This window comes from Pygocentrus nattereri, chromosome 2, assembly GCF_015220715.1.
Source record: "Pygocentrus nattereri isolate fPygNat1 chromosome 2, fPygNat1.pri, whole genome shotgun sequence".
Lineage (NCBI taxonomy): Eukaryota > Metazoa > Chordata > Actinopteri > Characiformes > Serrasalmidae > Pygocentrus > Pygocentrus nattereri.
The window spans coordinates 28165280-28179086 of record NC_051212.1 but is presented as its reverse complement, the minus strand read 5'-3'; the positions used below and the strand labels follow the sequence as shown (position 1 = coordinate 28179086).

The 13807-nt window shown below is 39.1% G+C and overlaps 1 protein-coding gene across 1 annotated transcript; it reads right to left on the bottom strand.

The window, feature by feature from the left end:
• Nucleotides 1-1173: 1173 nt before the first annotated feature.
• On the bottom strand, nucleotides 1174-13807 carry si:ch211-196f2.6 (immunoglobulin domain-containing protein). The gene is made up of 5 exons (XM_037545602.1): nucleotides 13535-13807; nucleotides 6174-6542; nucleotides 4832-4961; nucleotides 3800-3857; nucleotides 1174-1812 (listed from the first exon to the last, which is right to left on the bottom strand). The coding sequence occupies exons 1-5, from the start codon at nucleotides 13584-13586 to the stop codon at nucleotides 1546-1548; spliced, it is 876 nt and encodes a 291-aa protein (XP_037401499.1). The 5' UTR covers nucleotides 13587-13807; the 3' UTR covers nucleotides 1174-1545.

Sequence of the window (13807 nt, the reverse complement as noted above, 5' to 3'; positions counted from 1 at the left end):
GCAGCTGGTATTTTTAGGCACGTTAATCTTTCACTCTGAGGTAAAACGATGAACCCAACAGGTCCACAGCCAACTGTGGTCAGGCCATGTGCACTTAGAAAAAGCTCGGTCGACACTAAAGGTTTAAGTGCGCGTCTAAACCGCATTTTACGGTAGCAGCTCGCGCTTTCAGCACAGATATTTAAAATTAAAATTGAATTAAAATATTAAAATACCGTAATACACAAACACACATGTACCAGAAATAAAACATATGTGGAGCAGTCAAACACGTTAGAAATCAACACATTATCTGTTATTAAAAAGTCTACACTGTATATTCGGTTCTATAGACCACAATTTGAAGTCCTATAAAACAGGCAAATCAGAGTGATATCATGATGTGCGTTTGTGTATTAGACTTGCTTTAGTTGTGTTTATTAGGCTGTAAGACAAGCCCCCCTCCCTTAAATATCTGTGCTGAAAGCGCGAGCTGCTACCGTAAAATGCGGTTTAGACGCGCACTTGAACCTTTAGTGGCGACAGCGCGACCGAGCTTTATCTAAGTGCAGATGGCTGCCGCGGTGACAGCCAGCAGTGTGACCCAGCACCTGTTTCAGACGCAGCAGCCTCCCTCACAGCGATTAAGCCAGCTTGATGAGCAGGCCATTCACGAGTCGAGCTAAAACTTGGCGCCATTTTCACAGGCTGGTGTTTATTGAGCTCTGTCGCCACCACGCGTGAGAAACTAGACAGAGAGAAACTCGTTTTACAGTGAGCAGCACCCGCACGCCACATCCGCCATACGCCGCCTACATCTGGAAAAAAAAACACTGCGAGGTGATAAAAAGGAATATAAATGTCAGAAAGGCTAAAACGAGCAGGCTAAATACCATGTAAGATCGGATATACGGGGCAACAATAAAAGTTTATGAGTTAAACGCAGAAAACAATATATTTTTGTCTGTAACATGAATTATTTATTCGCAGTAATACTAAAACAAATGTGGTATTATGAGGAAATTAGAAATGAGTATAATATTTATAGAACTTCTACATATGTGATATTTTGGCTTCTGTGAGGAATTGTATACATAATGTATAATGCTTGTGTGGTGTCCTGTTCAGTGTCCTGTTTCAGTAGTTATTACCTTTTTTTTATAAGGGGAATTTGAAATCAATCCATTGACACAATTACAAATGTTAACCTATAGTTTATTTACCTGAAATATATCATATGTAATAATCAAAGTATGTGAACCTGTTTTCAGTTCAAACAAAAAATAACTTCGTACACATTGAGATTTACTGTATCAGCTGCATGCAAGTGTGCAAGTGTATTCGATTCCAACGTAGTTTCAAGCAAGCTCTTATAAATCAGAGTCTAAGACATACAGACCAAAAACAGCAGTTTTTGCATTGATATATAGTGCATGCTAGGGCATTATGTTGCTTATAGTAATCCTTTTCCAGTATTACTTCCTCTTACATGATTGCACAGGCTATTGCTTTTTTGTTGTATTGTAGCAAATGATGGCTTGTAGTCAGCAGTGGGTGAGGACACGCTCAGTTGCTGGTGTCTGATGGTGATGACGTCACTGTGTCTGGGCCTTTGGTTGCTCCTTCCTCCTCTCTCTGTGGTACAGGCCTCTCACCTAGACGGTAGTAAATCTGTCTCGGGGGAGACGGAGATCCTTGTGTAGGTATCCTGGATCTGCCTTGGTAGGACTTCCAAAGCCGGCCATAGTAGAAATCCTCTTTAATCTTTGCATACAGTTTTGTGGGGTCAAAGCCAGGGGCAGCATGTTGTGCAGGTCTCTCCTCTGTGTGTGTCTGAAGAAAGATAAGCAGAATGACCTCTTATTGACTGCATTATGATGCATGGCCTGCACAGAATGAAGTTACATACATTCATGCAATGGATGTTATTTTACAGCAGCACAGTCCTACAGACAACCAACAGTGTGTAGGGAGAGGGGAAAAAACAAGGGAAGGGGGCTATTGCACATGTTATGCCTGATCAGGATCCCTTTTTTAATCCTTTTTAACATGACTTCTACAACTTCGAATCCACCATCACCTACGTCAGTGGGCACTTGCTCAAAAGGAGGAGGGGTCACCGAGGAGCTCACCTTTCAGTCGGATCACACTTCTCTTCGGCTAGTTTAGCCTTGGTATGCTAATCAGCTGGCCTTGCAAACTTTGTGATGCACTTTTCAATATAAAGCCTGGAAAATCCATTTAAGTACTTACCTGTTAAGACTTATAAATAGCGTTGTCTTTGATTTTTGGGGGGTTAAATAGGTCATATAATTATGGCATATACTTATGTTCACATGTTCCTTCACCCCTCAAGTGGCTCACCCCACACCCTTCACTTGAGCTGACAAAGAAATGGACCAGGCTCTACGTTCCCAAAAAGCACAAATGGCAAATAAAATGCAGAAATCTTAATACTGTAGCATGTTTGAGAAATGTTTTCATTTGTTCGTTTTATGGAATGTGCCTTTCGCCCAATGATAGCTGGGATAGGCTCCAGCACCCCCCGCGACCCAGAAGGAGAAGCGGCTTAGATGATAGTGTGTGTGTGTGTGTGTGTGTGTGTGTGTGTGTGTGTGTGTGTGTGTGTGTGTGTGTGTGTGTATGTGTATGTATTATGGAATGTGTTCTCTAGCATTTATTGCTGTGGTTTGTTTGCTATGGCTCCGCTCTGGGTGTGTGATATGTGCGGGTGTATGTGAGAGAAAGAAAGAGAGAGAGAGAGAGCGAAAGAGACATGATTTGAGTCTAAGAAAAACTCTCTTATTTATAGTATGGCTGTGGCCGACAACAGCTGGAAAATAAAGCACAGTGCGAAACAGTTGTCTCTTTTAATAGTAGTGAGCGCTAAAATATGCTTTGAAAAGAGGAACTGAAACCCAAGCAATACAGATTCTCCACCAGTCTGTCAAATCAGCCACTATTCTGATGAGAAATTCACAGCAGCTTTGGTGTACCATTTACATGTTCACATATATTGAGGGCAGGCTTATCAGAAATCCTATAAATGCACATTGACTGGGCTTTCCAAGCACAGTAATAACTGTCAAAAGATTTGTCATGGAGCTCTGTCCCCTCACATGTGTTCTTGGACCTTGTCAAACATCATAGGAAGTGGCAAAGAAATGCACAGGTTGCGTCAAGCTTGAAAAACAGGGGCGCTAATAATTATGAAGCCTATTGCAATAATGGCCTATCTTGCATTGCATGGCTTGCTAATGAAGAGCCACACCCAGCTTCTCTGTACCCTCATAAAAATATAAACGTCTTGATGTTATTTTAGTTTTTTCAAAGGCTGATTAAATGCTTGCATGTCTGAGCTTCTGAGGAAATGTTAAGTCTTCAAACAATTCGTCTCATGGTTGTCATAACTGTGCCTGTCCTTGATCTTTTGCTGTGACTTAATGGAAAATGTTGAGACTTATCTGTGTTTGAGAACATGCTGAGTGGAGCAGTGGCCAACACCTCAACCACACTGCATACACTACATGTATCTCTGACAGAAGAAACACACAGGAAATTCACATACCACAACTATGTGCTTTTATATCTACGGTCAGTTTGGAACTCAACAATTGACTGAAATAAAAACATCAGTGTGTACAAATGACCTGTTTTGTGTTTGGTTTCACAGTTTTGAAGATGTGAAATAGATTTCTGTTTATAATTTGTAATCTGATCATAATTTAAAGTACATTACTGTGTACAAAAAAAGACTTCTCAAAAAAGCTAAGATGACGCAGTTTGGTTAATTTTATCTGTGTCTGAGCTAAAGTCTTACCTCTGTAGATGCCGGAGGGTCTGTGAGATACGGCTGCTCCACATTGAACACACGTCTCCTGGGAAAAAAAATTTTTGGTATGAAGACTCCAAAAAAAAAGTATCTACAGCACTCTTTCACACTTAAAAATGAAAAGACTTTACATCATTCTAATGTGTCAGTCTGTTGCACTAATGTTACCTTAACACTGTTCTTACTCAAATGGAGTAAACTGTGCTGTTGGAAATGGAAATTGCGTTGATGTCAAATATCTGATTTGATATTTTTTAAATGTCAACACTACGCCCCCAAAAGCTGTCACACTTACTGCAAAACTATATCAGTTTCAGAATAAAGCTGTATATTACAGTAATATGTAGAAAGAATAAAATGATCTGGGTTGTTTACAGTCTTTCTTCTCAATGCTCAAACATTAAAGAGTAATGTCAGTTCTGCCACTTTATTAGAAGTGAAACTATAGAAAGCTATGACATAGGATAACCACTTTTGGTTCCCTGAAAAGCCTTTCAGTGGATGGTTCTTTAAAGAATCACTTTGCTAAATAAGATGTTCTAGGATCAAGATTCTTTTTAAGTTTAAAGAACCTGTAAAAGGTCTAAACCAATTATGCCCTTGTATCTGCAAACAATATATTTGATATTTTTTTCTGTAAATAAGCATGGTATGGTATTCTTTGATGCCCTGTATTCAAAACAAAAGGATTACTAAAATGTGAATAAAGCATAGTTTGGCTTTTTAATGTAAAATTTTAATAAAATAAAAAGAAAACAAAATAACTGATGTTCCAAGAAAAAAAAAAAACAGTTCATCAATCATTTTAATTAATAATATATCTAAGCTAAAACCTATTAAGGAACATTTTTTAAGGAGCGATTTTCTACATTTTCCAAGGATGTACAAATACATTTGTCAATCAATTTCCAGAGTTCAATTTTATTTTCTTATTGAATTTCTAGACAAGTTAACACATTCAGGTCACACATTAGAAGCTAATACTGTATTGTGTCAAAAGGAGTGAAAATGTGGTCCTACCTTCTACAGCAACACCTGTGACAAAAGTAGAAAGAGGTGATGAAGAATAGGAGGGAAAGAATGGAGCCGATTATTACTGCTCCCAGCTGTCCGAATATGCCCAGCTCATGTTTGGCACCATGTGCTGCAGCTGGACAAAGACACACAAACGTATAGAGAGAAAATCAGGGCTGTACACATCCATACGCACACAGTGACTTCTCAATATTCTGTATTCTAACTAAAAATATGCACAGTGTAGTAGGGAAGACCGAGGGGGGTTGTAAACACTTCATACAGCTGTGTGTATACATGATAGTTTAATTTCATTTGCAGACCTTCTAGTGGCCATTCTGCTAGTAGAATGGGAGGTGACTTGTCAGATATTTCCATAAATGTAATGAACTCATTATTTTTCTAGAATCCAATTCTGAACTGAGGGACCCCAAAACAGACTGAAACTGCACAATACAGGACATCCCATCAGAATGGATATATATATATATATATATATATATATATAAATGACCTTAAAGATACAGTTACAAAAGCAGCCCGTCTGATCATAGAGATAGAGAGGTTGGAAAATTATTATACTTATTAGAATGAATTATGGCTTTTTGGTGCATAAATCAATATCAATAACCTCAAGGAAAAAGATGAAATACAAGAAAAATGTAGGACAGAAAACGAAGCTGCAGATGATGTAGGACACTTGGTTTACCTTACTCAAATGAGTTCATGTCACAAATGTAAGTGAGTCTGTCAGTCACCCTACATTACATTGTGTCTTACAAGCCTCTCCATCCTGGTGACACCGATAGATTTTTTTAACATATATGTTTGAAAGTAACGTACATTTTACACATCAAATTAAACTAGAGAAAATGCTGATTTAGATGATCTAGTGTATTAACCTATCAATGCAAGCACAGAAACTCAGATTTTGTTGCATAAGCACATCACTATGTCACATAAAGGGCTTGAGTTTGTATATAAATGATTTTACCACACCAGCAGTTTATTTATGACGGATGAAACTGGGGGTGTTACCACTTAAGATGTATTACAACCTTCCCCAGCCTCAACCTTATATCACCACTATCGTGTCAAAACCTCAAAACTTCATAGGTTTTAAAAATACCAGCTGACCCTTATGTTGTGTAAATGTTTCATGAGTCTAAAATGACTTGGAATTAAAGTCAAGAATGCTATTCTTTCTTCTACACTTGCTGTTTCAGAAATACAAGGTTTTGTAACAGCATCAATGATATAATCTAATGTTTTGCAAAAGTAACAGCTCAAATGCTAGGTGACAATATGTATTAAAGAGGAGGGAGTGTGTACAAAACAGTCTTAATACTTTTTGTGGCACTGCTGTCAATCATTTCTTCACTGTCACCAATCTTGGCACATTGCCTCAGGTTGCCTGAAGGAAACGTCATGAACACACAGCAGATCTGCCCGCTCTTATTTAAAGCTTCCAGCTCCACAGAGAGAGACGAGTAGGCAAGAGGACGTTGAGTCCCCTCGATCTTTACTCTGCCGGCCTGCCTGGATTCTATGTGGATGCCATAGTGGGGATGAAATACACCCATGCTGGTGCGATTCGTGTCTTGCAGCTTCTCCCAGGTGACCTGGGTTAGATTCTCTTTACCAAACAGGACACAGGTGACGTTTAGGCGATCTCCCTCCTGCCTCTGTCTGATATTTACACTGCTGTTAGAGACGCCTGTTGAGGGACAGAGAGAAGACAAGCTGGAGTTGCAGCCAACAGTCATGGTTAAGATGCCATAAATATTTAAGAGCTAATATAATGGAAAACTGAATTTTTGAGTTTGATATGTAAACATTGTTACAGATTCAAACATACTATTCACTTCCCACTTGGCCCATATGTGGAAACTGTGGTGTAAAAACAGCCCGTTTTGAATACATTGTTTCTGTGATGTCACGAAAAACCAACTCATTTACATATATCCACCTAATCAGCCTACACTAGTTTTGGCAGGCTTTACACTGTGAAAGCTTTTATGCAACTTTAGTTGATGAAGACCTACATGAAACTAAATTGAACTCAAGTTGCATAATTTAAAGCATCCTGCAAACCATTTCAAAACAGCCAATCAAAACGGCAAAAACACATCACATGATCATGTTGAACTGCATGAAGATGGTTCTTTTTCATCTTGTCCGTTTTCTGAACCATGACAAAAAACGTGAGGTACATTTCTATAACCATGTTAACTAGCCAGCTAATGCTAACAGCTGTTTGAACAGCTGCGTGCGCCACTGTTTATTCTGTATTATCCTGTGTAATCATGAGCTACATAGCTAGATTCATATTTTTTCTGTTTTGTTACCCCCTAAAATTCAGAGCTTCGAATTAAATTATTACAGAAAGGGAATGTAAGTCCCACATAGTCCATAATGAACTTGTTGTGCTTTTAGGACAGTATGAGTGAGACACGTAGGCTAGAACTGTTACTACTATTTAAACATTCATTTTCAAAGGCCTAATGTTCACTCAACAGATATAAAAATTAAATATTTAATGAAAAAAACATACAAAGGTAAAGACTTTTGTAGGTAAGGAAAACAATAATGACAATGACAGCGACAAAAAAAACAAGAAGAATGTTGCAGATACGTAAATTACACATCTCACATGTTTTTATAGTGAGAATGCTATAGTGTAGTGTTCAGTATGAAACTGTCGCTGGGGAAGTACCTTCAAGGGCACATCTCAGTTCCTTTAGTCAGTGTCACGATTAGCCCCTCCCAGTCCTGTCCATGTGTTCATATTGTGTTTTGATCTTCCATGTGCATTTGTTTTGGTTTCCTAGTCTGGCCCCTTGTTTTGGTGACTCCTCCACTGATTATTCTCACCTGTGTTTCCACCTCTGTCTTGTGAATCTCTTGTATTTAAGCCCTGCATTTTCATTAGTCTAGTGCTGGTCTTTGTTTTATGTATTTTGGTTGTGTTGTAGTCTTTGTACTGTTCTGCTTCTTGGATTCTGGTGTCTGTCATGTCTGTCCTCCGATCAGTCCGTGTTGGCTCTATGACCCTGGACTGTCTCGACCCTGATTTTGGATTTGCCCTTAATAAATCTCGCTTATCTCAGCACGTGCGTCCGCCTCCTTGCTCCCCGTTACAGTCAGGGAACATAACTGTACCATAATCCACTAAAATTACATGTGTTAAGTTGTGTTGACTTCACACACCCCATCTCGTTCCCAGGCTTTTAATTTTACTGCTCTGTTTTAAAACATTAGGTTATGAAAAGGTACATTTCACCTGGGAAAAATGTATTTGAGGTACACAACCTGACCTTAAAACCACTGTGTGGCATGCGCCCACCCCCCAGGCCCCGACAATAACGGCCACAAGAGCTGGCAGCAAGGTGGGGCCTGAATACCTAGCAGTGACGAACCTCAGCGAGGACACTGAGGAGAGAACTGCGATTGTGTAGGGGGTGGAGTGCAAAGCCAGTGCTCCCCCCATAGATGAGAGTGACGCAAGTCATGGGAGTGACGGCAGGAGGAGGAGGACGACGATGGTGCCGGCAAAGAGCAAGTCCCGAGCTCCGCCACCTGGGCCCCGCCCCCCGATCACACAGCAAGGCCGCCACACTACATCTCACGTTTGACCCGGGTGGCAGAGCTGCCAGCTGGGGGCAATAACGAGGAGGTGGAGCAGTGAGCTCTTGTTAGCTCTCGGCTCGGGTGCTCACACTTAGGGACAAGCTGCAGCAACAAGATAAAAAAGACTTTAAAGAGCTGAAAAGCTCAGTGAAGAAAGGACTGAAAAGTCTAGGTAGCATCAGCCACTGAAAAGTGGCCAGTGTAGCATTGGTTGGGTTTGTTTGTGTTCTGTGAACTAAAAATACCTGCTGCAGCTCTGAACCCTGCCTCCAGCGTCCTCCTTGAGCCTGGGGTAGTACATGTGGTGCTATACACTGTTGTAGTTTTGAGGTAACATTTACATTGATGAATGAAAAATGTACCTGTGCAGTACCTTTATTTCTAACAGTGTAGAGGAGCACTGTTGTCTTTTAATTGCTTCATATAACTATAACAAGTTCCATGTAAATTATGATGCAGGCAGCTCACAATATGCAACTATCCATCCATCATCATTTTCGCTAGTCCAGACAGGGTCGCGGTAGCAGTTGGGAGAGCAGAGAATCCCAGATGACCCTGTCCCCCGCAACTTCCTCCAGCTCATTCCCGGGGACCCCAAGCCGCTCCCAGGCCAACTTGGAGACATAATCCCTCCAGCGGGTCCTAGGACGACCCTGGGGTCTTTTAGGCCATGCCTGGAACACCCCCACCGGGAGGCGTCCGGGGGGCATCCGGATCAGATGCCCGAACCACCTCAGCTGGCTCCTCTCAATGCGGAGGAGTAGCGGCTCTACTCTGAGCTCCTTCCGGATGACAGAGCTCCTCACTCTATCGCATAGCGTGTAGCCCACCACCCGACGAAGAAAGCTCATTTCCGCCGCTTGTATTCGCGATCTCGTTCTTTCTGTCATTACCCACAGTTCATGACCATAGATGAGGGTTGGGATGTAGATTGACCGGTAAACAGAGAGCTTCGCCTTTTGGCTCAACTCCCTCTTTACCACTACAGTCCAGTACAGTGACCGCATTACTGCTGCCGCCTGTCCCAGCCTGCAGCCAATCTCACGATCCCTCTTCCCATCACTCGTGAACAAGACCCCAAGATACTTAAACTCCTCCACCTGGGGCAGGTCCTTTCCCCTTTCCTGGAGTGGGCAGGCCATCCTTTTCCGGGCCAAGACCATGGCGCTGGAGGCATCCATGTGATTCCACCAAAAGAACAACATCATCTGCAAATAGCAGAAACGCCACCCTCCGGCCTCCACACATAATGCCCTCCTGACCCCGGCTACGCCCTGACACTCTGTCCATGAATATCACGAACAAGAGTGGAGACAGAGCACAACCCTGGCCAACGCTAACACTGAAAGAGTCTGACTTAATGCCGAGTATATGAACACAGCTCTCACTCTAGTTCTCACTCTAGCTCAACTACTTGCATGAAAATATTACCTTGTAACGTTTCAGCTCTTAGTGATTTTTGAATGAGGCACAATACAGGGCAGCCAGTCAGAACAGAGACCATTTATCTACATCAGTTTTAAAGGCAGAGTAACAAAAAACAGCCTGTTTAATTGAATGGAATAAAACTAGGTAGAAAAAATGGAATAAGACTGTTTTTTGTACATACAACCAAACAAATATTATAAGTTGACCTCAAGAAAGAAAAGAAAAGAAAAATGTAGGTATGGTTTTCAGAAAGAGTGATTATCATTTAGCTGACAGTAGTTCGTAATACCAGTCTTATCCTCTTGATATATGCATGCTATAAAAGTTATGTAAATTAGAGTGTTCTCTCATGTGCGTGCAAAGAGGTGTGCTGTTTTGAATCATATCAGCTGCACATCAGGCCTAGGTTTAATTTTTTTCTTCTCAGTCACAGCCTAGCTAGTCGATAAGAATCTTTGTACAATGGCTTTGAAGCTACAGACTAGCTCGTCATGAGGACCCCTGAGGAGACTAGACTTACTTTGAATTTAGATTGTTCACATTTGTCAGTTGGTTGTACATGTTACATCAACACAGTTCTTAGTCAAATTGAGCTAAACAAAAGACACACATTTTCTAAGCTGCTTCTTCCCCAGGGTAAAACAAAAGACAGAAATTGTAAAAAAAAAAATTGATTTTTTTTAAATATCAAACCTACACCCACTAAAACTGTCAACACTAACTGCAAAAATATACCACATTCTGCATCTCAGTTATCTCCAAAATGGCAACTTCACAGGTGAGGCCAAAAACAAAGTCAGTTAATGTAAAGCGATTGTATTCCATTCATTCTGGAGCTTTTCTATCATGAATTAATGTAATTTTAAAAATATTAAGAATTTGTTTATACTTAGGCAGAAAACTGACATTATAACAAGTAAAGTAAACATTACTAAATGGTTCTTGGCTTGGACATATGGCTCTAGGAAAAAAGGTTTTATATTATGTGCCATTTTTTTTAATTAAAAGAAGGTTCTTTATTAGCACAATGGGTATTGTCTTAAAGAAAACCATTTTAAAAGCCTTTTTAAAGTTTAAAGAACCTGAACATCTTGTGCTAAAAAACACACTTATATCAGTACAGAACCTTCACCTTTCATTTTTTTTAAAAACCTTATGTTCTTTGCGCTCACACATCTCTTTTTCACACATGATTCTTTAGGGAACTAAAAATGGTGCATGCTATTACTCCTGGCATCTATTTTTAAGAGTGCATCTCTCTCTAAAGAACATGTTAAAGGTTCTTTGGGGAACCAAAAGTGTTTTTTCTAAGACATTACTCAAAAGAGCCTATTGAGCTCCTGCATTTTAAGAGTGTAAGCAAAATGTTTCTATAGAAACTTGAACATGAAAAATCAAGGCCCTGTGCCAAGAAAAGTGTGTTTGTCATTTTTTATTCCTCTTTTATGATAATATGGCCATCTATGGTTTCTAAAAAAGAATTACTATGTTTTTCTAATGATTTATTGCTCTATTGGGATATCTGGAGATTTGCTTTTTTGTTGTCTATTTTACCAGAGGTTTCGGCTGAAAGAAAAAGCCCACACTGACTTTGATTCATGCTCTTGCTTGAAATATTAAAAGGCTACAACAGATAGTTTACATGGTGTTTTCTTTTTTAATATTATTCCTGAGAGGCTTTCTTAACTTGGCCTAAATATTATGGTCATGATGTACACCCAGTATATATGAATTTCGATGGAAACCCTCTTCCTGTCTGTGTATCGTATGTATCGCACAGTGATTCTGTGGCTGTGGTTTGCGTTTTCAAGCCACTTAAACAGCTCAGTGGCCATTGCTTTTATCAGGGCTTCAATGCACAAGTCAAATGTGTTATATTGTCTTGCACTGGTTACAGTGTCTCTGTAGGTCATGCACTTGCAGATGTTCTTTTCATTTCATATGTCCAGCAACATAAAAAGTAAACAATTGAACTAAATTATATTACATTGTGATTGTAATAGACATACAATGTGCGCTCTAAGTAAAAAGAGATGATTCAGTCGCTGATTATTTTGAAATGATTTGTCCGAGCACTAATCAGTGAAGATTCAGCTGCCTTTTAAGACTAGATATCTTCAGCGTTTATAAGGCATTGAAATGAGTGATCAGGCCAAAAATACAAGATCTGACTAAAATCCCTATGATGTATTCCAAAATTCACATTCATGCATTTTCAGACTGTCACTTTTGAAACATGATTCTTTGCCTTACAAATGCAGCTTTCTCTGCAAATAAAATTCACACATATTTCCACATGACAAAGGTGATTAACTGACTTTCATTTCTCCTCAGTGTGATTTGGTCCCGTGTAGTAATTGATGGCTTTCGATGTTTTCTCTTGATCTTCTGTGCCATCCTGTTTACCACATTCATTAGATGTTATTAACATCTGTGAAGTTCTTTTGAAGTGTCAGGACCTCATTGCAAATTCCAGAACCTCATTGCAAGTTTCAGAACCTCATTGCAAGTTTCAGAACCTCATTGCACCACAGTGCATTTTCAGTAACACTTCATTTCAAATCTATAGAGTCTTCATAACACTTGCATAAGCATTAAATAACATGTATATAAAGCAATACTTGAATATTTGAAGGGTTTTGTTGCAAATCACATTCCAGGCCACTTTCAGGATTTTTCTTTTTTTAGGATATATGTTGCTGGGTGTGAGCTTTACACATAAAGTACACTATATTTAGTTTAAAATCACTTTAATATGAGAAATAAAATGTATTTTGCATTATTCGATGACTGTTGATCTTGTTATATCCAAAGTTGTCACAAACTGTTGCATAGCGTTTTGAATTGGAACATTTCAGGTACAAACAGCTTATGCACCGTCTGACATGATATTTAAAGAAGTAATTTTGTTGAAATACTGGGCCTTAAACTAAAGTGACACACATTTGTTCAATTTATAAAACTGCAATTAAACATCATTCCCAAATAATGGAACTTGTAAAGCAGAGGCCTAGCTAAGATCACCTGGTGTGTGTTATTTTGATCTGCTCAAATTTAAGTGATTATTTTCCCATGTATTTTCCCAAATGTATCAATATGCATAAAAAACGTGTAAAAACCTGGAAAAAGTATTTTTCTGGTAAAAGATGTTATTCACTGTGTTTACTTTTACAATTGCAAAATCACGTATAGACAATATGGATATTTGATTTACTATTTGATGTAAAGTTATAATAACAGCAAAAAGGCCTGTAATAGTTGTTTTTGTACTTTTAAATCATGTAGAGACATATATAATTGATATGTGCTGTTCTTAACTAGGCCTCTATCTTATAAGTTCCATCACTGGGGAATTATACTTTACCACAATGTTATACATTTAATCATAAATTCAATCTGTCAATTTTTAGGCCCTTGTGATAATACAATTTACTTCATAAAATATCTTATATCATCTTACTAATATTGGCATAAACTGTTTATAAATAAAGTGTTGTATTAATAATTAATTTACATCATAAACATGGTATTCAATGCTTATGCATGTCATGCGTTGGTGATGACGCTTAATAATGTCATGATGTGCGGCATTGTACTGTTAATAATCTCCAGCACCTTTCCTCACAAAAGTTCCTCACAGATTAGACATACCTGCTTGCAGAAAGGCAACGACGAAAAACACACGGAGAGAATTCTTATTCATGGCTCGTCGTTGATGCAGACGCTGTCAGACTGTTTCCTCTTCACTTTCTGTTCAAGCCTCCTACGGGCTTACTAAGTAAGATATGAAGAAGAGGAAGAAAAAAATGTCTTCTTCATATGTTCTAATCTAATAAAAGTTTCTCGATGTAAGTCAGTGTCTTTTCTAAACCTTCCCCCTTTTTTCTTTCTTCACTTATTTTCTCATTGTCAGCTCAATCACTA